At 54.7% G+C, this 23,253-nt stretch overlaps 1 protein-coding gene and 1 long non-coding RNA gene across 3 annotated transcripts; both read left to right on the top strand.

The window, feature by feature from the left end:
• Positions 1–7: 7 nt before the first annotated feature.
• LOC141585252 (uncharacterized) lies at positions 8–3,690 on the top strand. The gene is made up of 3 exons (XR_012518648.1): positions 8–122; positions 2,529–2,839; positions 3,609–3,690. It is a non-coding gene; the product is annotated as an uncharacterized LOC141585252 (long non-coding RNA).
• Positions 3,691–6,454: 2,764 nt separating this feature from the next.
• TPRA1 (transmembrane protein adipocyte associated 1) lies at positions 6,455–23,253 on the top strand. 2 transcript variants are annotated; one of them, XM_074404174.1, is made up of 11 exons: positions 6,455–6,648; positions 16,220–16,361; positions 16,514–16,646; positions 18,691–18,777; positions 18,874–18,946; positions 19,060–19,139; positions 19,704–19,814; positions 19,937–19,997; positions 20,205–20,307; positions 20,787–20,867; positions 22,535–23,253. In XM_074404174.1, exons 2-11 carry the CDS (start codon positions 16,237–16,239, stop codon positions 22,800–22,802), a joined length of 1,122 nt encoding a protein of 373 aa, XP_074260275.1. In that variant the 5' UTR covers positions 6,455–6,648; positions 16,220–16,236; the 3' UTR covers positions 22,803–23,253. The 2 variants fall into 2 exon arrangements, with proteins under 2 accessions (XP_074260275.1, XP_003944170.1); XM_003944121.4 differs by lacking the exon at positions 6,455–6,648 and adding an exon at positions 6,745–7,063.

Raw genomic sequence — 23,253 nt, forward strand, 5'->3', positions numbered from 1 at the left:
GGCCCCGCCCACGCCGTCCGGAGGTCCCGCCCACAACGCCCGAGCTGTCCGGGCAGGAGCTGGGTGTGCTACTGGGCGCTGCGCGCGTGCGCTAACCTGCTCTGGCAGGAGCCTGAGCCGAGGTAGGACCTGCGGCTCTGGGAGCCCTGACCACACCTGCTGGCTGCGTGACCTCGGTAACATGAGGACCATTTTACTGACAACAGAGGTTCAGAGCCTGGTTTTCTGACGCCTTCCTACTGTCTTATGAAATTTTAACTTCTCCCAAAGCTCTAAGGCTCAATGCTTCAAGCAGCTGGACAATTCTGGGATTTTGGAGGGGGTCACAACTGAGGCTTTAGTAGGAGTTATCCTTGCCCAGGGGAGCGAAGATGCAGGGAGGGTGTTCCAGATAGAAGGATGTTATGTGCAAGGCTGCAGAGGGCACGACACAGCGGGGATGTGCAAGCCCCTCCCTAAGAACTAGGAACCCTCCCTAAGCTCCTCCCTAAGACTAGGAGCTTGTGACGCCGGGCAACGGACAAGACTTGATGGAGACAGAATCCAGATCAAAAAAGAGCTCGATGTTTTTCTAGAGGGTTTGAGCATTCTGTATTGTGAAAGTAATGGAAGGCCATGGAAGCATTTTGAGCAGGGTGAGACGTGAACCAGTGTGGGTTTTAGAATCCTTCTGGCTGCCACCAGGTGAGAGTGGTTTGAATGAGGTTGAAGGCAGCAAATAAGGAGGTTGCTGTGGTTCTTCTGTAGTTACAGGCAGCTTGGGATAGGGCTTTAGTAGCAGAGGCAGGACTGAATCGCAGCCCTGTTAGGCACTTTGTGCAGTGAACAAGCATCTCTGCATGGGACACAGGGTAGGGGCAGAAGTGATGGAGAAGACTGGAAATACAAGATATTTAGGAGGTGGGGATTTTTTTTTAATTTTTTATTTTTGACACAGTCTGTGTCCAGGCTGGAGTGCAGTGGCGTGATCTCAGCTCACTGCAACCTCTGCCTCCCGAATTCAAGCTATTCTCTTGAGTAACTGGGATTACAGATGCACGCCACCATGCCCAGTTAATTTTTGTATTTTTAGTAGAGATGGGGTTTCACCATGTTGGCCAGGCTGGTCTCGAACTCCTGACCTCAAGTGATTTGCCTCCTTGGCCTCCCAAAGTGCTGAGACTATAGGTGTGAGCCACTGTGCCCTGCCAGGAGATGGGGTCTATTGGTCTTGGTGATTGAGGACAGCAAGAGAGGCATGCAGGATGACACTAGGATCCTGGTTTAGCTAAGTGGATGATAGCTGAGAGGAGAGAGCACAGAAAGACCAGTGAGTTAAGGGGAAAGAGGATGAGTTTTTTTCTGGCTGTGCTGAATGTGGGCCCTGAGTGGACATATCCAGGAAGTCATTGGATATCTATGTGTGAGACTTGAGGGGGAGTTTGGACTGAAGCTGTAGATTGGCTTGGGATTGGTTGTATAATCCAGAGTGAGTGCAGGGAGAAGAAAAGGTCTAAGTCTGGGACCTGGGAAACCCCAACAGTTAAGAGACACCAACAAAGGATATGAAGGATGCTCCTGGGATGCTAGGAGCTGCCAAGAGGAAAGCTGGAGGAGACTCTGCATGTGCTTGTTAGTTATCTATTGCTACATAAAAAATTATCCTGGGATTTAGCACCTTGAAGCAATTAGCACACATTATCTCAGTGTGTGCGGGTCAGGGATCTGGGCATGATGCCACTGGGTGCCTCTTCCTCAAGGTCTCTCAAGGCTGTAGGCTGGTACTGGCCAGGGCTGCTGTCTCATCTGAAGGCTCCTCTTGAGGAGGATCCCCTTCCAAGCTTCCTCACATGATAGGATTCAGATCTTCATAGGCTGTTGGACTGAAGACTTAGCTTCCCAATGGCTCTTGGGTGGGGGTCTCTCCACAGGGCAGCTTACAACCTGGCAGCTGGTTTCTTTCAGAGCGAGTGAACAAGAGACAGAGGCTATACAAGACAAACACCATGTCTTGAAAGTGATATTTTGCCATATTCTCTTAGCTAGAAGTGAGCCCTGAGGTCCAGCCCACACTCAAGGAGAGGAGGTCCTAGCAGGGCTGGGGATTATTTGGGAGCCCTCCCAAAGGCCACTGAAGAGAGCAGTCAAGATGGTGGATGGGGTCCACCAACCTGTCCAGAGGTCATCTGGTAAGGACTAGGAGCTGTTGGTGGCCCTGGCGATGGCGGGTATGTCTGGAGTCAAACACCCACATTGGAGCATGTTGAGGCGTAGGATGCAGTGAAGTGAGAAGGGTGAATGTGGGTTACTAGTTAGAGGCTGGAGTGCTTACGTCACGCAGAAATGTATGGGTCAGAGAGGCATTCCCAGGTGTGGAATGGACTGTGAGAGCTGGGACAGGCGCTAGAGAGGGATGTGGCCTTTTCTCAGATGAGAGGTTCTTGGGCATGTTTAAACACTGGTGGGGGTGAGGTGAGTAGGCAGCCTCTATCATGGCTCTGATGGCTCTTGCCTTCTGGTATTCACACCCCTGTGTAATCTCCCAACAGCATAGGACAGACATGATCGGATATCACTTTGAGGATTCAGTTACAAAATGACTGCAGCTTTGCTCGCTCTGAGGGAAGGCAGCAGCCATGTCCTGAGGACACTCAGGAAGCCTGGGACAGGCTCAGGAAGTGAGGACTTGCTCCATGACACATCATGCTGGGGTTTGCTCTTCTCGCATCAGTAGGCAAACAGCGCTGAGGCAGCTGCTTCAGAACGTCACCGAAGACAAGTCTCCTCCCTCCTCTGGTTCCACCATTTGTAGCCTGCGGCTTTCATCCTCAAGGGCTCCATGCGACCACTGCACCTCCAGGTACCACATCTGACCCATGTAATGAGCCTTCCCTCAGCTGTGATCAAGCACCACCTTTTCCCTCCCTAAGAACTGCCCATTGGCGTGGGTGTGAACTATGGGGGAGGAGCTGCTGTGGCAGTGGTAGGTGACGTCGATCTACAATGGATTGCTTACAGTCTCACAGTGGACTGCTGCTTGGCCCACCTGAATTTACATCTTAGTGGGCCTGACAGAACCCAGTTCACGAGAGGCAGCTCTGGCCTCATGGTCACTTGATGTCCCCTAGTCATCTCTACCAGGGTCCAGTAGCCTGGCAGAGCTGTTCTGTGAATAGTGTCTAGTTCTCTGCTATAGATGGCCTGGTCTAGCTCCAGAACCCTAGAGGGTCTACATTGTGGTTTCCCCACCAGAGATTGCTATAAACTTCACACAGCATGTCTTCCCACCACGTATGCCTCTAGTATCATGGGGTCTGTGGGTCCCATAGCCTCAGGGACAGCCTTTGATGTCATGTGACCCAGAGATATATGGGTCAGAGCAGCACTTGCAGGTGTGGAATCTGCGACCTTCAGAACCCAAAGAGGCTTGAAGGCATTGTGCTTGCTCCCCTGTGATGGGGTGGTGGGGGGATGTTCTGGTGTGCCCCAGATCACCAGAGCCCTACAAACCTCACTGAGGTAGCAAGCCCCCAGTTCTTCATAGGGTTTAATCTTCTGCCTGCTGTAGCACATATATCTCATCAAATTTTCCATTTACTTGTCACCTCCTGCTCATCTATCCTGATTAGCACGTTGTCATTGACACGGTGAACCAGTGCAGTGTTCTGCAAGACATCCAGATGGCCCAGTCCCCTTCAGACTCTATGATGACAAAGGATGGGAAAGGTACCATTGGCCTGGGGCAAAACCATATGTGTGTACTGTTGTCCCTTCCTGTGAATGCAAATTGCCCCTGATAGGGATGAAAAAGCATGGTGATTAGATAGAAGGCTACATCCAGAGAAGCGGAGGCTGTGCTGATCTGTCTGTGCTAGCAATGACAATGACACCTGCATGGCACCTGTGGTCGGGGTTACCACTTGGTTGAATCTGCAAGTCCATTCTGTTTTTGTTTGTTTGTTTGTTTGTTTGTTTGAGATGGAGTCTCCTGTCACCAGGCTGGAGTACAGTGGCACAATCTCAGCTCACTGCACCCTCTGCCTCCTGGGTTCAAGCAATTCCCCTGCCTCAGATTCCCAAGTAGCTAGGACTCCAGGTGAGCACCACCACGCCCCATGAATTTTATGTATTTTTTAGTAGAAACGGGGTTTCACCATGTTGGCCAGGATGGTCTTGATCTCCTGACCTCATGATCTGGACATCTGGGCCTCCCAAAGTGCTGGGATTACAGGTGTGAGCCACTGTGCTGGCCTGTTTGTATTTTTTTCCAGGTCAGACTGATGAATTAAATAGGTACATGGTTGGGGATACCCTCCCACACATGCCTTTGATCTTCAAGGGTGGCACCAATCTCCACTATTTTCTCTGGTGTGTGATGTTATTTATGTGCTCTCTTGGCTGGGTTGGGTGGTGGATAATGGGGTCTCAGAGGCTTTCACTTGACTATCACTCTCAGCCCATAGACCAAGTAACTAGTGCAGGTATTTTGTTTACTATGCAGGATGTCTATCCCAGTGATATATTGAGCTCAACCTTGATGGTCATATGACAGTTGCACCCACTCTGCTTCTCACACCTAAGCACTCCCATCTGGTCTCTGTTATTTGGGGATTGCTATCATCCCCATGGCCATCAGGAAGCCCAGTTCTGTAGCAGCATCTCCTACTGTCAGCCATTGCCACCCCTTAGTCTGCTGTAGGGCGATAAAGAACCTGAGAGGCAGATCTGTTTATTAAGCTACTATTCATTGAAGGTTGCAGATGTCATGCTCTGTCAGGTGTACAGTGGACACTGCAGTGAATTAGCCATTGCCTCTGTTCTTAAAGGGAGAGAGGTGAAATAGATACCCTTGGTTGTGAAACAGATACCCTTGGTTATTTCACAAATACAACAAAATCCCACAGAAACCTAGATATAAGCTCCAAAACTCAAGAGAAGAAAATGCAGAAGTCCCTGAGTCTCAAAAGGCAGAAAAAGAAAAACAGGGTAGTTATTAGGCCTGGTCACACATGTCCCATGACTACTTCTCTTTCCTGGCACGTGATAAGATGGGAGTTTCCTGCCCTCTGGAGGCTAGAAGCATGGCCAATTGAATGTGAGTGGGAGTGATGTGTTTAACTTCTCAGCTGGAACTTGAGGAGCCACTGGATTCCCCATGCCCATTGTGGCTGTGGTCATTTGTGGTCACACAGGCCGGCATTGCCCAGCCTCTCTGGTGAATACAGAAACTGAAACTTAGGCTATGCACATTTGGGTGCAGTCCAGGATGGGAAAGTCCCAGATGAAGTCCCAGAGGATCACAAGGTGGTTTCTTCCCCAATTTCCCTGTGTTTTTAGGGCAGGAGCAAGGAGGAGAATGGGGCCCAATCTCATTCCAGCCCAGTGGTGCTGTCATGGACTGTGAGTCTTGGGGTGCCTGTAATAACTGGGTGCCTGCAGTCTGTACCAGGCTCTAAGTCAGCCTCGGGATGCTGCAGGGGATAGGCAGGCGTGGCTTGGTCCTCATGATGCTGTGATTCTATAATAGGTGGGGAGACTGAACAGGGAGGCAGGTAAATGAAGACAGGCGAGAGTTAAGGTGTTCGGAAGGAAATGAGACTGGACAGCCGCTCCAGCGAGGGTGCCCACAAAACCCTCTTGAGGACGTGATGTGGCAAGGAGCCAGCCGGGCAGGGGGATAGGCTTGGAGACAGGAGCAGGAACTAACCAAGGGACAAAAACAGAGACCTGCATGGCTTGCGTATGGTGAATGCAGCATAAATGCCAGGGGGTAAGACAGGCGCAATCAGGGAGGGCTTTCCAGAGGAAGCGGCCTGAAGAATTATGGAAATTAGAGTTGGGGAGAGGCGTCCTGGCTGTGTCACTTCCTCATTGCGAAGCTTTGGGCAAATTATTGGACCTCTCCAAGCCTCAGGTTGCGCTGTAAAACGAGACTATAATGACCGCCCTACAGGGTTATTAAGAAGAGTGCCTGGCCGGGCGCGGTGGCTCAAGCCTGTAATCCCAGCACTTTGGGAGGCCGAGGCGGGTGGATCACGAGGTCGAGAGATCGAGACCATCCTGGTCAACATGGTGAAACCCCGTCTCTACTAAAAACACACACACAAAAAATTAGCTGGGCGTGGTGGCGCGTGCCTGTAATCCCAGCTACTTAGGAGGCTGAGGCAGGAGAATTGCCTGAGCCCAGGAGGCTGAGGTTGCGGTGAGCCGAGATCGCGCCATTGCACTCCAGCCTGGGTAACAAGAGCGAAACTCCGTCTCAAAAAAAAAAAAAAAGAAAGAAAGAAGAGTGCCTGAGGCCCTGGCGGCACCCTGTCGAGCAGCGCGCTGGGAGGCGGCGGGAGCGCGTGGCGCCGGGGAGGGTCCCCCGCCCGCCTTACCCCGGTGCTAACTCCAGGTCACCCCTGCAGGGCGCCCACACGCGATGGGGCGGTCCCTGGAGGCTCCGCCCCGACGATCCCGCCGAGGCCCGACAGGAGGTGGAGCTTACCTGCCGCCAGCTAGTCAACTGACGGCAGCCCAGCTGGAAGGCGTACAGAGTAAGAGGTGGCGCGTCCTCAGCTTTTCAGTCTTCGATTCCGCCCGCTTTCCGAGTGAGAAATGCAGCCCTCTGTCTTCGGTGAAGCAGCGTCTCCTCTCCGCACAGCCTCCTGGCTGTCTCTTTAAGAGGTCAGCGGGCTGCTCCGCCTCTTTGGAATCTGATTGGTCTCTTTCACTTTTTTCGTTGATAACTTATTCCTATAGGCTGCTGGAGATTAGAGGGCGGGCCCGAGTGGTGCAGGGACTCAGGGGCTGTGGGACAGTGGCCGTTTCGCAGTTTGGGCTGGACGGAAAGGACGGTCGTGCCCTCCTGGTCGCCGCTGTTGGGAAGGGCTGAAGAGTGTCTGCGAGCCCGGCGGCCCAGGATCTGACCCCGCCTCGCCTTTCCTGCCTAGCGCCGATTCCGCGGAGCCGGTCGCGCGCGTTTCTTGCGCGACGGTCCCCGGCTCTGGCCGCCTGGTCCGGCCCTGGAGGCCGGAGTCCCGCGGCCTGCGCCGGGTCGGTGCAAAGCCGGCGGCGGCGGATGGGCGGCCCGGGATCTCAGGTAAGGAAGGGCCTTTTCCCCGTCTCTTACCGCAGCTAGTGGGGGAGTCCCGTCTCTCGCCCCGGCGGGAAACCCCGCTGCCGTCCCCTCCTTGCTCAGCGAGCGGCCCCTTCCCGCTCGGGCGCAGCTCGGACGGCCGAGGCAGCGTTTGGGAGGGAAGGCCGGGCAGTCGGGAGTCGCTCGGGGAGCGGGGACACGCGAGGCCTGGGAGCAGGCAGCGCGCAGCGGCGTCGGGCCGGCCTGGGCTGGAGGCAGTGGGGGCGGAGATCCGGGCCTCGACGACCCGGTCGGGCGCGGAGTGGCGACACGGGCCCCAGCCCCACGGTGGGCGTCCGCAGCTGTCGAGGTGCTCCTGAGCCTAGCCTGCCTCGGGTTCGGGGCCTTGCTGCCCCGCGAGGCTGTCTCAAGGCCCCTGCTCCCCCTGGATTCGGGGAAGGCGGTTGGGGGCTGGCTTTGCCCCACTGCCTCACTGCTCTGCAGTGAGGAGGGGCTGCGGGGTCGTCCAGTCCCCAGCGGGGCTTGGCGGTGCTGGAGATTCAGTTGTTCCCATCCTAACCTGTTGAGGGCTCTTGTCGTGCCAGGCCGTTTTCTAGGGGACCGGGTCCTGAGCACTCCCGGGGTAGAGAGTAGTTAAACACCCAGATCCTGCTCGGGCACTGGAGACAGCTGAGGAGGGAGGGCTTCTCAGAGGAGGTGGCAGGAGAGAGCTGGAGAAGAGCCAGCACCAAGGCCCTGAGGAACGGACCGGCCTAGCAGGTGGAGGGCAACGAGGCAGGGCAGGGGGCAGGGCAGACTGGACCCAGGCTTCCCCTTTCTCTTGGGGACTCTGGCTTAGGACAGGGATCTGCCAGCCCCAAGGCCGAAGGACAATGCAGGAGAGCAAAGTAACTTGGCCTCTGCCCTGTGGAACCTTCCCTACCACGTCCTTGCTCCAGGATTTGAAACCATTTGGGGTGGGAAGCATTGAGGGCCCCGCTCCCCAGTGTTTCCCATTCGGTAGCAGCGGGTGGGGTCTGGTGAATCCTATTGCACTGATGAGATCAGGGTAAGCTGAGTCGCAGAGAGGAGAGAGAAGCCCTTGTCCTGGCGCTCTCAGCAGGCCCTGCATTGCGTGACCACAACCTGAGCCTAGCCAACATCCTGTCCCCCAGTCGGGTGGGAGGTGGGGGAGGCAGAGGCCCTGGAATGTTGTGAGGCTGGGAGACTCCTCCCAGGTGGAAGAAACAGGCTGTCCCATTTTCCTTGGTCCTGGGAGGCCGGGGTTGCCCAGGGTGCTCTGCATCCCAGGAATTCCTCCTCCGAGAATCAACCCGGGGTTCCACCCCTTCTCACCGCCCTCAGGCCCCTTTCACGAGCTAACCAACCCCTCCCACTTCCTTGTCAGTACTTGGGAGCAGCTGTCTAAGAACTAAGCAGAGAAGGCTGAGGACTGACCCCTTCTCTGCCTCTCCTCTCCTCTGTACAAGGTGACAGTAATTGTCCTCTCTCCCTAGAAGCCAATGCCATGGTTATGTGTGTCACTACATGTAAAGCACTGAGCACCGTGTCTGCACGTAGGAAGTGTGCATCCTGTTAATTAAAAGTCAGTGCTGGCCGGGCAGGGGGGTTCACACCTGTAATCCTAGCACTTTGGGAGACCGAGGCAGGTGGATCATCTGAGGTCAGGAGTTCGAGACTAGCCTGACCAACATGGCGAAACCCCATCTCTACTGAAAATACAAAAATTAGCTGGATGTGATGGCACACACTTGTAATCTCAGCTACTTGGGAGGCTGAGGCAGGAGAATTGATCGAACCCAGGAGGTGAAGGTTGCAGTGAGCCGAGATTGTGCCATTGCACTCCAGCCTGGGCAACAGCGCAAGACTCTGTTTCAAAAAAGAAGCCAGTGCTTCAGTTATTTCATAAGCTTTGATTCATCATGGCAATTCTGGTATGGCCAGCATCCCCGTAACTCCAGTGTGGTTGCTGAACCAAGCAGCAGCAGCAGGGACACCAACTGGGAGCCTATGGGAAACACAGACTGTCACCCCTGCCTCTGCCCTTGGGAGCAGCATCTGCATGTTAACAACACCAGGGTGGTTCCCACATCAGGTCTGAGAAGACAGCTCTAGAACAAGCCTGGTGCTCTTGACCCACAGGTGGAGAAACTGAGGCCCAGAGAGGGGCACCTGGCAAGTTGTTGACTGGGGGCCTGGGCTCTGGAGACAGACAGCCTGGATTGCGGGCCTGGCAAGTGGCTGCCTTTCCTAGCTCCACGTGCACAGTGCATAAGTACCTCCCTCCCAGGGTTGGAGGCCAGAGCACAGAGGTTGCTATGTTGTTGTCAGGGAAGTAGGGGCAGGGAGAGCAGCTAACGCCTCCTCTGCCTCTCCTCAGACCCCACAGCAATGGGGGCTTCCAGAGGGGTCCATGGGCCTGGGAACAAATTCCTTTCCCTTCCTTGCCCTTCAACCCCTCTTCTGGTAAGAAAAGCAGCAACTAGTCTGGGCACATTGGCTACCGTCTGTAATCCCACTACTTTGGGAGGCCGAGGCAGGTGGATCCCGAGGTCAGGAGATGGAGACCAGCCTGGACAACATGGTCAAAGCCTGTCTCTACTAAAAATACAAAAAAAAAAAAAAAAAAAAAAAAAAAAAAATTCCACTGGGCATGGTGGCAGGTACCTATAATCCCAGCTACTTGGGAGGCCGAGGCAGGGGAATTGCTTGAACCCGGGAGGCAGAGGTTGCAGTGAGCCGAGATCATGCCACTGTGCTCCAGCCTGGTGACAGAGCAAGACTCCATCTCAAAAAAGAAAGAAAAGCAGCAATCACCTTTGTACACATGTCACTTTTGTAGACAGTAGACATTTACCTTCCTGGTTTTGCTTGATTCTTATGGCAACCTTTTTAGGCAGGTGTTGTTGTCTCCATGATACTTGCAGGGGGAGTGACTCACCCCAGGTCACACAGCAAGCACGTGGCAGAACCAGCAGTGCAGCCCCGTCTGCCTGACTCCATAACCTGTGTTGGCTGGAGGTTTTTCAGTGATGAATTAGAGAAGTCAGATTCAAACTGGCCTAAGCAGAAAAGGGGATTTGTTGGGTTTTACAACTGAAAAGTCCAAGGGGGTAGGACTGACTTTAGGTGTCGCAGAATCCAGGGGCTCCAGTGAGCTCATCAAATCTGTCTCCATCCATGTCTCAGCTCTGTACTCCTCTGTGTTAGCTGTACTCTCAGGTGAGCCCGTGAGTGTAAGGTCTAGGTGGTACAGCTCTGACTTACTGAGCTCAGCAGAGAGTGTTTCCTCAGTTGTCAGTGAGAATCTGCCCTGAGACTTTTGCTCTAATAATTCTAATAATTTAGAGCAAAAGTCTCAAGGCAGATTTTCATTGGCCAGGGTGATGGAACATCCTGACAGACCAGGCTTAGATCATAGGTGCATCCCCTGTGTTGTGAAGAGGTGGAGTCAGACATCTTTAAAATTCCAGAGAGTCTAGGAGCTGAGATTCCCCCTCAGGAAAATGGTGCTCTTAGCAACTGGCAGGAGCCTGCATGCTGGGCAGGCAAAACCAGGAGAAGTCCACCCTGCCCTCCATACCCTGGACTTGGCCTGACTTCCCCCACTCTCCTCCTCCCTGCCCCCTGTTCTTCCCCACTGCCTTCTCTGCCGCGGTGGGCCTCTCAGCTTCCTGGTGGCTGCTGGGTGCCTGGCCTACACCCTGGCCCTGCCTGTCCTGAGACTGCATGACATTCTGTCCTGGGTCAGAGCTGGCGTTGGGCTGCTAGGACCAGGCATTTGCTTTGCCTGGCTTGGCTTTATAATAGAGGTGGGGATAGCCGGGCATGGTGGCTTGTACCTGTAATCTCAGCACTTTGGGAGGCTGAGGCAGGAGGATCACTTGAGGTCAGGAGTTCTAGACCAGACTGGCCAGCATGGCAAAACCCTGTCTCTGCTAAAAATTCAAAACTTAGCTGGGTGTGGTGGTGCACAGTTGTGATCCTAGCTACTTGGGAGGCTGAGGTGGGAGGATCGTTTGAACCCAGGAGGCTGAACTTGGGAGGCAGAGGTTGCAGTGAGCAGAGAACACATCACTGCACTCCAGCCCAGGCAACAGAGCGAGACTCTGTCTCAAAAACTAATAAATAAAATAATAGGGGTGGGGAGGAGAGGGCTGTAGAATCTCACGCCTTCATTGGGTCACTGATACTCTCAACTCAAAGTTACAAGTTATGGTATCATGCCACCAGAAGATACGCAAGAAGGGAGCTGCATACCCGCTTCCAGCTGTAAGCTCCCCCGTGCTCCGTGTGGTGGCCCAGCCCTCCAGGCTGCAGGAAGATACTGTTCTGGACCATGCCTTTTACTGCCCTACACAGACACAGATCCCCCCCATGAGGCAGCACATGCCTTTGCCTCAGCCAACCACTGGTCAGGAGCAGAAGGGCCACCCTTCTTGACTTTGACCAGAGTCACTCTGCAGGGCATGCTAGCTGTAGGGGCAGACAGTTACTCATCTGGTGGACTGTCCTATGCATTGCAGGGATTTGGCAGCCCCGGACTCTGCACACACAAAAACCACAGTCCTCTGCTCCCTAGCAGTTGCCATGTCAAACTAGAGCAGTGCCCCACGCTGGCTCCACCCCAGAGACCACTGGCTGAAATTAATTGAGACTCGGCTTCTGGTGCTAGGGAGGGGCCCCTGCTTGAACACTAGGCTTTATAAAGGGATCCTAAACAAAATAGTAGCTTGTAAGCGAGGAAGAAGGAGACAGTGTCTGGTGGATAGTGTTGGCCTAAGTTGCAAAATGCCCAGTGGCTCAGGCCCGAAACTACACCATCAGTCTTCTTTGGCCTCTTGTCTCATTCCCTGTGTTTGATTTGTCCGTGGGTCTTGTTGGCTGACCCTGCCAAAGGTCTCCCAAATCCGTCTGTTTCACCCCTGCTGCTGCCACTAGTGTAAGCCTCTGTCTTCTCCTGCCGGAGCTCCTTGTGACCTCCCTGTCTCTGCACTTCCTCTACTTCAGTCCCTTCTCACTGGCAGCCCAGCCATCCTGTTCCCCTAGAAACCAGACGCCGCACTGGTCCTAACACCCTTCTGGTTGCACTTAGACTGAAGTTAAATTGGATGTGGGACCTGGCCCTGCCAACCTTCCTGGTATCAGCTACCCTGACCTGTTCTTTGCCCTCGGGACAGGCCAAGCCTGCTTCTACCTCTGGACCTGTGCATTTGCTTTCTCTCCCTGGAATGTTCTTTATTTCGATCTTTCCAAGGCTGGCTCCTGCTTATTTATTGAGATCTCAGCTCAAATGTCACCTTGTCTGACCACCCAGTCCAAATAGTACCTTTATATTCACTGGAATTGGGGCTTAGCTGTTGAAACAAAAGCTAAGATAATAAAATAGATTATTTTTATCCACTGCATGAAAGCCTCTGTGCAAGCTGTCCAGTACGTGCCTGGAGGCCTCATTGTGTTGGGGACCCAGACACCTTTCTCATTGCTCTGTTACCCTCAATACAGGGTTTCTGCCTCCTGGTCTAAGGAGGCTGCTCTTGCTCCCACTGTGGTATCCATATTCCAGCCACCCAGAAGGGAAAAGGGCATGACCTGAAATTGGCAAATCTCACTCTGCTTGTGTCCAGTTGGATAAAACTCAGCCACATGGCCACAACCAGTTGCAGGGAAGCTAGGAAAAGTCCCCATTGTCCTGGGAAGCCATGTGCAAGCTGAACTCTACAGTTCCATCACTAAACGGAAGGGTAGATATTGGGGGACCCCAGCAGTCTCAACTGTGTTTCTTGTCAATCTGCTCCACCTCTCTGTTTTCTTCTGTTAGTATTTATCTCCAGAAACTTGCTTTTTTTTTTTTTTTGAGACAGGGTCTCACTCTGGCCCAGCCTGGAGTACGGTGGTGTGATCATAGCTTACTGCAGCTTGGATCTGTTGAGCTCGAGTGATCCTTCAGCCTCAGCCCCCTAAATAGCTGGGATTACAGCTGTGTACCACCACACCTGGCTAGTTTTTTTAAACTTTCTGTAGAGACAGCATCTTGCTGTGTTGCTCAGGCTCATCTCAAACTCCTGGGCTCAAGTAATCCTCCCACCTCAGCCTCCCAAAGTGTTGGGATTACGGGCATGAGCCGCTGCACCCTGCCAAGTTTGCTCCCTTCCACCAACTTAGCTTTTTAAATATGGGTTTTGTGCTTGTTGTCGGCTTCCCTTCACTGTGAGGGCAGGGTCTTGTCTGTCCTGTTCCCTGCCATGTCTAACCACCTAGACTTGTGCCTGGCAACCAGCAGGTGCTAGTTAAGGTCTGCCGAGCAAATGAAAGCATATGTGAATGAAGGGTAGGCTTCTTTGCTCGCCTCCCAACAGTAGGGAAAGAGCCATTTTCTTTCTTAGGATCTACTATGTGCCAGCCATTTGTTCTCTTTAACATACCCCATCACTCTGAAGATTGCAGCTATGGCCTCATTCAGTTATGTTTAATTAATTAATTCATTCTTTTTTGGGGCAGGGTCCCACTCTGTCAACCAGGTTGGAGTGCAGTGGCACAATCGTAGCTCACTGCAGCCTTGAACTCCTGGGCTTAAGCCATCCTCTCACCTCATCCTCCCTAGTAGCTGGGACTACAAGTGTGTACCGCTATACCTGGCTAATTTTTTTTTTTTTTTTTTGGGACAGAGTTTTATTGTTGCCCAGGCTGGAGTGCAATGGTGTGATCTTGGCTCACCACTGCCTCTACCTCCTGGGTTCAAACAATTCTCCTGCCTCAGCCTCCCGAGTAGCTGGGATTACAGGCATGAGCCACCATGCCTGGCTAATTTTGTATTTTTAGTAGAGGCAGGGTTTCTCCATGTTGGTCAGGCTGGTCTTGAACTCCCGACCTCAGGTGATCCACCCACTTTGGCCTCCCAAAGTGCTGAGATTACAGGTGTGAGCTACTACGCCCAGCCTTTTTTTTTTTTTTTTTTTTTTTTTTGAGATGGAGTCTTGCCCTGTCACCCGGGCTGGAGTGCAATGGCACGATCTCAGCTCACTGCAACCTCCACCTCCCAGGTTCAAGAGATCCTCCTTGAATGCGCCACCATGCCTGGCTAATTTTCATATGTTTTAGTAGAGACGGGGTTTTGCCATGTTGGCTAGGCTGGTCTCGAATTCCTGACCTCAAGTGATCCGCCTGCTTTGGCCTCCCCAAGTGCTGGGATTACAGGCATGAGCCACTGCACGTGGCCAATTTTTGTATTTTTTGTAGAGATGTGGTCTTGCGCTGTCACTCAGGCTGGTCTGGAACTCCTAGGCTCAAGCACTTCTCCTTCCTCAGCTTCCCAAAGTGTTGGGATTGCAGGTGTGTGTCACTGCACCCTGCCATCCTTATTTAGATGGGGACATGATCCCAGAGCCAGTGAGTGGCCCACTGGAGCAACCTGAGCTGCAAGCCATGGCCCTCCCCCTTTGGAGTCTTCCCTCCCTTTCATCCAGATGTGGTTCTGGTGTTTGAGAGCTTGGACGAGCAATTGGAATAACTCCTAAGTCCCTCCAGCCCTGTCTTGGGCTGCTGTTGCTCAGGGATGGCATTAGCGGCAACACAGGCAGGGCTCCTGTTGTGTTTCTGTAGACCTTGCTAGCAGGTGTTCAGCTCACTGGGCTGCTCCTTGCTGATGGGGAGATTTGGGCCCTTGATGTATCGTCAGGACACGTCTTTTTTACTTTTTAAAATTTACCGAAGTGCACCTACGGCTTATGAGTCATCAGTGTGTGGCTTAATGAATTACCACATAGTGAACACGCCTGCGTACCCACCACCTGGATCTGACACCCAGAAGCTGACAGGCCTCCTGCAATTACCATGCTCCTTATCTCCCCAAAGGTGCCCCGTCCGCATTTCTCCACGGGTCGTACGCCTGTCGGCCCTTGTGCCTGGCTTCACACCACATCACTTCTGAGAGTCACTCGTGTTGCCTGTAGCAGCGGGTCATTCTTTTTACGCTGTGTGGTGTCCACCATGGGAACCTGCCAGCATTTATGCCTGTGCGTTGGGGCTGCTCCTAGCCTGGGGCTGTCATCCACAGCCTTACGAGCATTCCTGGTGAAGCAGAGTCACATCATGGGCATCTGGCCCAATCTGTTCAAATCATTCTAAATGTTGGCACCTGTTATGTTCTTTGCCCCAGGCCATACCTTGATCACCCTGAATTCCCTGCAGAAGTATCTGTTGCTGTCTGTCCCCTGAGAGTCCTCTAACTCAGGAGTCTTGGTTTTCTGGCCAGACCCTCAGTCCCCCAACCCCAGAGTGGCTACCAGGACCCCAGACCACCAGCTCTCCTGTCTTCCAGGCTAGACTCAATCTCTCATGCTCAGAGCATCATGTGGGCCCTGGCCTTTGGGCCCACCCTGTCCCCAGCTTCACCCTGCAGCCTGGCTATTGCAGACACAGCTCGCCCTGCACCTCTGTGGTACAGCCTCTTCCCCTGTGCCTGTCTCCACTTGGAGACCTCCTGTGCATCTCCTAGGAACAGCTCAGTGTCCCCTCTATGTGTGTCTGCGGTAGCAGAGGGAGACAAGGGCCAGAGAGTGCAACTGAGGAGGGCATGGTGCCCAGCTCTGGCCCTCAGCAGTGCTGTGGCCTCACATGAGTCCGTGGCCTCTGAGTTCTGCATGGTGTGGCAGGTCGGAACCACAGCTGACCGATACCAAGAACTCCCCCTGTGTGTGCCTTGTTTGAGGCAGTTGGCATCACCACAGCCCACTTGTTACCCCCATTCCGTGGGGGGACACAGGCGCGGAGAGGACAGGAAGGAAGGGGCAGGGCTGGGCGATGAACCCAGAGCCTGTGCTCTCACCCACGCTGCTCTCATGGGCCCTCAGGACTGAAAGGAGCCAAGGGGCTATGCTTTGCACATGCAGATGCTCAGCTGAGGGAGTAGCTTTGTTATTGTTTGCAGGTGGTGAAATAGTGCCTGAAATGGGGGACTGGGCCCCTGCCTGGGGGATTGGGTCATGACCTGTGTGGAGCTCCACACTGAGCTGCAGTGGGTGGGGATGGTGGTTTATAGGGGTGCTCTGTGTAGCCCCCCCGATTTTGACCTGGGAGTCCCAGGTCCAGAGGAAGGAGGACAGTGACCCAGGCCACACAGCCCCTGCTCTGCTCACCCAGCGTCTCTCACTCCCCCAGGGCTGGCTGCTGGCGGGATGGACACCCTGGAGGAGGCAACTTGGGCCAATGGGAGCACAGCGCTGCCCCCACCCCTGGCACCAAACATCAGTGTACCTCATCGCTGCCTGCTACTGCTCTACGAAGACATTGGCACCTCCAGGTGGGGCAGTCACAACACCGGGCAGGCTTGCTGAGTGTCAGTGGTTCTTCCTGGTGTGTTGTGGGGTGGTGAGGGTGGGCCAGATTGTGTGCTGGAGATGGGGGTGCACATGTGGCCTTACTAGTAAACCAGTTCCTGTGCCTGTCTGCCAGGGTCCGGTACTGGGACCTCATGCTGCTCATCCCCAATGTGCTCTTCCTCATCTTCCTGCTCTGGAAGCTTCCATCTGCTCGGGCCAAGATCCGCATCACCTCCAGCCCCATTTTTATCACCTTCTACATCCTGGTGAGTTTACTGCAGTTGACAGAAAAGCCAACTCCAACTGGCTTAAACAAAAAGAGAATTAACTGCTTCTGTAATGAAGATGAGCTTCAGATATGACTGGATCCAGGCAGTTAAATGATGTCATTAGGATCTGTTTCTGCATCTCGGCTCTCTTTGGGACTTAACTTGTATGAGTTCTCCCCATATGGTGTCAAAGATGGCCAAGAGCAGCTTTGAGCTGACATCCTGCCTCTACAACTCAGGTAGACAGTGCTTGTTTTCTGATAGTGTAGACTCGGGATTTCCTCTGACTGGCCCACCTAGGATGCTCATCCCTGAGCCAAGCTCTGTGGCTAGAACAAGGAGAGGGGCACTGTGAAGCTGGGAGGGCAGCATCAGCTCAGCCGGACCATATGAACTGAGGGAGGTGGTCCCTACAACAGAATTGGGGAGCTGGTACTAGAGGGAAGGGGAATGGATGCTGGGTGGGGAAAAATGCCCACCGTATCCTCCATCTATTCGTCCCTCACGTGTCCGTTCTGTGAAACCTCTTTGGAGAAGACGTCTTACTTGCTGGGAGAGCCTGCATTCTCACCACTTGGTGGTCCTGGCACATGTTGCCTGGGGAGAGGTGTCTGGGCTGTGGTCGAGAAGGTAGCTCCAAATGTGGGCTGTCCAGGTATAGGCTCCAGGTGTGGATGGTCTGGGTGCAGGTTCCATGTACCGGCGGTCTGGGCTGTGTAGGTGTGGGCTGCAGGTGGAGGCTTCAGCTGTGGGCTATCCAGGTGCGGGCTTCAGGTATGGGCTGGCTAGGTATGGGCTTCACGTGAGGGCTATGATGTTCATGTGAGCACCTGTGAGGCCGCCTGCATAGCTGCAGCCCAGTGGGAGCTTGGCAGACAGTAGGCGTTTTGCAGTTTGTTGCTTTTGCTGCCTGCCCTGCTGACACAATTTCTCATGGCACAAAAGACAGAGTATATATGGATCTGGGCATGTGTCAGAAAACCCAACTGAGACTCATAGAAGCCAGTTTCTGACTGAGAAACTGGGAAGTTCCTGGACCTCAGCCACAGTAGGATTTTGGGGTACAGCAGTGCTGCTGGAGCACCATCTCCATCTCCCACTGAGCCTGGGAACTCCCCAATGGCCCTGCTCTCTCGCCATCTCCCCTTGTGGCAGCAGGGTGGCATGCAGGGTGCCAGGCTTCCATGCCCTCTGCCTGTCTTTCCTGGCGGTTGCACCCGACATCCTGGGTCTCTCATGAGGCTCCCTTGGGTCCCATGCCCTTCCCTGAACCAGCCCTGAGGCCAGGGGAATGGCACACACCACTGGCCAGTGCTGCTGCATCCCGGGCCCGTCCCTAAAGCCAGGGGCAGTGGGCTCAGACTCACCTGGAACCACCGAAGTGGGCGTGAGGAGGGAGAGGAAGGGGAGGGATACCAGGCCGATAAGAGCCACAGATGCTGAGCAGGCACTTTTGTGAAACCTGCCAGGCCAGTGGCTTCCTTGGAGGTCTCAGCACCTCTCCTCATTGACCTTTTGTCCAGTCCCGCATGCCTCAGAATGAAAACCAGGAATAGGATAATAACAGCAAATGTATACTTGGTCCTTCCTGGGTGCCAGGCAGGCTTCTGCTGCATCTGTTAATCCATTTGACCCAACAATCAAACTCAGTAGGTTTTGTTTCTGCCCCCATTTTATAGATGAGAAAGCTAAGGTACAGAGCCAGGAAGCAGCAGCCTGCTGCTTGTGATGTGAACCTCGCCCATCTGGCTCCACCGTGCTCACCTACTAATCAGCCCAAGGCTGTTGGTGCTAGCTAGGAAACTGGGGCCCCAAGAGGGGAGGGCCAGGCCAGAGGCCACCCAGAGCTGATGGTCTGCAAGTCTGAGAGCCTTGCTTCCTGGAGCCCGCTCCCTGCCTCCGAGTCCCACCCTGACTTGCCCCTTCCTCCTTTCCAATCTTGGCAATCAAAGGGTCCTGTAGATGTGGGGGTAGGCTTGCCACCCCTGCCAATGCAGAGGCTCTTGTTCCTTGACTGCCACACCACTCCCTTGCCCACCAGGTGTTCGTGGTGGCACTGGTAGGCATTGCCCGGGCTGTGGTGTCCATGACGGTGAGCACGTCGGACGCTGCAACTGTTGCTGATAAGGTGCGGCTGGGCCTGCTGAGGGAGGCTGGGGAGGCCTGGCCTGGGCTGGGCTGGGAGTGCTGGCCTGGGCTGACGCTCTGCCCACTCTGCATGCAGATCCTGTGGGAGATCACCCGCTTCTTCCTGCTGGCCATCGAGCTGAGTGTGATCATCCTGGGCCTGGCCTTCGGTGTGTGTACCACTGGGCTTTTGGGCTTTCTCCCTTGCCCTTTCTTGGCCACGGGCTGACCCTGGCCTGGTCACGGGCTGGCTCCTGCATACTGACCAGCACATTTCTTCCAGGCCACCTGGAGAGCAAGTCCAGCATCAAGCGGGTGCTGGCCATCACCACAGTGTTGTCCCTGGCCTATTCCGTCACCCAGGTAAGAGGGTGGGTGTGGGCAGGAGACTCCAGGAGTCAGGGCATCAGGCACCCACTGCTTCTGGGCCTGGGTCAGGTTTCCAGTCATTATCACTGTCAGAGTTCTAAAACTTTGCACTTGAGAGATCACACGAGGTGCTTGTTACCAAGGCATGTTCTTGGGTCCCTGGGAGACTTGGATCCAGTAGGCCAGGGTGCCGGGGTGGGAGGCTTAGGACTTGACCTTTTAACAAGGAGCACAGGTAGGGACAGTGCAGGTCTGCAGACCCCCCTGAGAAGCATGCATCTAGAGGCCCCTTTCTTAGATTGGGTGCAGGGACTGCACTTTGCCCATCTCTGCCCCCTGCCCCATGTGACTCACACCAAGACTGGCCAGCTCCAGATGCTGCAATCGGGTGGGCAGGATGTGGCCAGGGAGCAGGCTGGGGCAGGTGACTTGAGGGTCAGGCCAAGGGTCTGGACTTGGTGTGGTGGAAAGCTTAGGGGGCTTTGCATCAGGAAAAGCCCCTGGGAGGGAAGAGCCTTGAGATACTCTCCTTTTATCCCTTCCTGCTTGCCCCTGCAGGGGACCCTGGAGATCCTGTACCCTGATGCCCATCTCTCAGCTGAGGACTTTAACATCTATGGCCATGGGGGCCGCCAGTTCTGGCTGGTCAGCTCCTGCTTCTTCTTCCTGGTGAGGTTCAGGCTGGGGTGGCTGGGGCCTCAGGGCCAGGCAGGGGATTGGATGCCTGAGTTCCTGGTTGTGGATCTGGGCTGGCACCCCCAGCACCTTCTCAGCCCTGCCTGTCTCCATAGGTCTACTCTCTGGTGGTCATCCTCCCCAAGACCCCGCTGAAGGAGCGCATTTCCCTGCCTTGTGAGCAGCTGGCCAGCAGCTCTGGGACAGGCGGGAGCAGGAGGGGGTCTGCGGGGCCACTGTGGCTGGGAGCGGGAGAGCCCTGGGTGAGAGGGAGGCCTAGAGGGGCCCTGGAGGATACACCAGGCTTGAAGGTGGTAGGTGCGGGAGGCAGAGCCTGGTCTGGCCAGGTTGGGAACCTCATGATTCACCCTGTCCGGCCCCCAGCTCGGAGGAGCTTCTACGTGTATGCGGGCATCCTGGCGCTGCTTAACCTGCTACAGGGGCTGGGGAGTGTGCTGCTGTGCTTGGACATCATCGAGGGGCTCTGGTATGTGGGGGCGGCTCTGGTATGTGGGGGCGGCAGGGTATGGGGAGGTGGGTGGCAGAGTGTCCACTCACTGGGGGCATGTGGAGGTGGGCAGCAGGATGCCCACCTACTGGGGGCATGGGGAGATGTGGAGGGGACAGGCTCTTACCCGCTTGGGGCATGGGGAAGTGGGGGCTGGGCAGGGCAAGGTTGTCTATCCATTACAGGAGAGGGGTGGGTGAGGGGCAGGGCATGGCATCCACCACTGGGTACGTGGGGAGGTGGGAGTCAGGGCGTCCACCTGCTGGGGGCATGGGGAGGTGGAGAGCAGAGTGTTGACCTACTGAGAATGTGGGAAAGTTGGGGACAGAGAGTCCACTGGGTGGGGGCATGGGGAGTTGGAGGCAGAGCATCCAGCCCTGGGGGAACGAAGGGAATGGGGCGGCTAAGGGGGACAGTGTGGGACTGGGAGGCCCCGTGCTGACCTGCCTTCTCTGCAGCTGTGTAGACACAACAACCTTCCTGTACTTCAGCTTCTTCGCTCCGCTTATCTATGTGGCCTTCCTCCGGGGCTTCTTCGGGTGAGTCTGTAGCCGCCAGCGCCCCCGCGTGGCTGCCAGCGGAACTTCGCCTTCTTCCCCCACGGGTGCAAGGACTGATGCTGAGGGACTGTGTATGCATACAATGTGCATGCGCAGAAAATACACACATGCATATGGGCACACATATACAGATATGCACATGCAAACAGATATATGCACAACCACCCACATGTGCATGCACACGTGCACATACAGACACAGATGCACAGGCATGCACACATGCACATACACATTAACATATGCACATACAGACACACATACACACAAACATGCACGTGCACACCCACATGCATGCATACACACGAGCACACATGTGTGCAGCATATACACACATGTAGATATGTGCCATGTCTACACATGCATACATATGTATGCACATTGCATATACAGTACACACAGACAGTCTTTCCGAGAGAGAGAGAGACAGAGAGAGAGGGGGTTGGGCTATGCATGTTGTTCTGCATTGCTGGGTTTTTTTGGCATGGGTGCGGAGTCTCACTCTATTGCCTAGGCTGGAGTGCAGTGGTGTGATCTTAGCTCCCTGCAACTTCCTCCTGGGTTCAAGTGATTCCTCTGCCTCAGCTTGCCAAGTAGGTGAGACTTCAGGTACATGCCACCACACCCGGTTAATTTTTTGTATTTTAGTAGAGAGGGTTTCACCGGGTTGCCCAGGCTGGTCTCGAATTCCTGAGCTCAGGCAATCCGCCCGCCTCAGCCTCCCACAGTGCTGGGATTACAGGTATGAGTCACTGTGCCAGTCAAAGTGGTTTTTATTTAATAATATATTAACTCATTCATTCACAAGCATTCATTGAGCACCTACTGTGTTCCAGACACTGCTAGAACTAGAAGTTGCGAGGCCCACAGTGGATGCAAATCCTTGTCCTCATGGAGTTTGTACCCTGCTGGGGGAAGATTGAGAAGGGAGGAAGTTTGGGGTGGCAATTCAGTGGGATTCTCTGGGAGTGGGTACACTGCTGTGTACATGTGCATCTGCAGAAGCATCCATGAGATGGGATGCTGAAGACATGGGATTGGGGGCTCTACTCCAGGCCTCTGATGTGGTTGGAATGTGGGTGCTTTGCCCTCCTTTCTCACCTGCTGGGTCTTGGGGTTAGGGGTTCAGCCTCCCACCTTAGTGAAGCTGGGAGTGGGCCAGACTGTTCCATGGCCCCATCTTGCTTCTGCTCACATGATTTCTCTCCGAAGCCTCAGGCTCCTTTTTTGTAAATTGGGTGTAGTGTGTCCCCCTTGGAGAGTTGCCCTGAGGGCCGAGGGACCAGGCCAGGGTGAAATGGGTGGTAACATGAGCAGCAGGGGTCACAGGAGTGGGAGCAGAGGCCACAGCCAGTGTTTCCTGGGTGCCTGGGCAGGCGCTGTCAAAGGTTTATGATTTATGTCCATCCTCCACACGGGGTCCACGCGCCCCTTTCACCATGAGGAAGCAGGCACAGAGGCCCCCTGTCCCAGCTCACACAGCCAGGAGGAGGGCTGGGTTCCAAAACCTCTGGGGTCCACCTGACAGGCTGTCTTGGGGTGGGTATCAGGCAAATTCCTTCCTTATCTGGTGGTCCCATCGGCTTGGAGGGAAGTCTGTTCCTGAGTCATTCATCGAGGCTCCCTTGCCCCTCTCTCCCACCCATCAGCTCGGAACCCAAGATCCTCTTCTCCTACAAATGCCAAGTGGATGAGACAGAGGAGCCGGATGTACACCTACCCCAGCCCTACGCTGTGGCCCGGCGGGAGGGCCTGGAGGCTGCAGGGGCTGCTGGGGCCTCAGCTGCCAGCTACTCAAGCACACAGTTTGACTCTGCTGGCGGGGTGGCCTACCTGGACGACATCGCTTCCATGCCTTGCCACACTGGCAGCATCAACAGCACGGACAGTGAGCGTTGGAAGGCCATCAATGCCTGAGAGTGGCTGTCGGGGCCTGCAGAGGACAGGCCAGAGAGGAGGCCAGAGGGCCTAGAGTCCCTGGGGGAGGAGGACCGGGTCGCGGGACCTTCTGTGGGTGGTAGCCCTGTGCGGCTCTGTTCCCACCATGAGTCTGGAGGCCCCCACCTCCCTGGGGCTCCTGATCCCCTTTGCCATCTCTACTCTCACTGGGGACCCTCCTCCCCTTCTCACCTGCTCTCATCCTGCTCAGCCACATGGCCCAGGCTTTCCTTCCAGGGCCATGCTTGGCAAGGCTGGCCAAGGGCACCCTCCTTCTCTGCACCCTTGGCACAAGGGCAGGGCTGGCTCTCCCAATGCCTCCATCCAATCCCCGTGGTGCTTTGGCCTCCTCAAAGCCCACCATGGTGGATGGACTGAAGTGTGTATATTTTCTTGATCTATTTTTTAATAAAAAGGAAAAGGAACAGAA

The sequence above is a fragment of the Saimiri boliviensis genome, chromosome 8 (assembly GCF_048565385.1).
Source record: "Saimiri boliviensis isolate mSaiBol1 chromosome 8, mSaiBol1.pri, whole genome shotgun sequence".
Taxonomy (NCBI): domain Eukaryota; kingdom Metazoa; phylum Chordata; class Mammalia; order Primates; family Cebidae; genus Saimiri; species Saimiri boliviensis.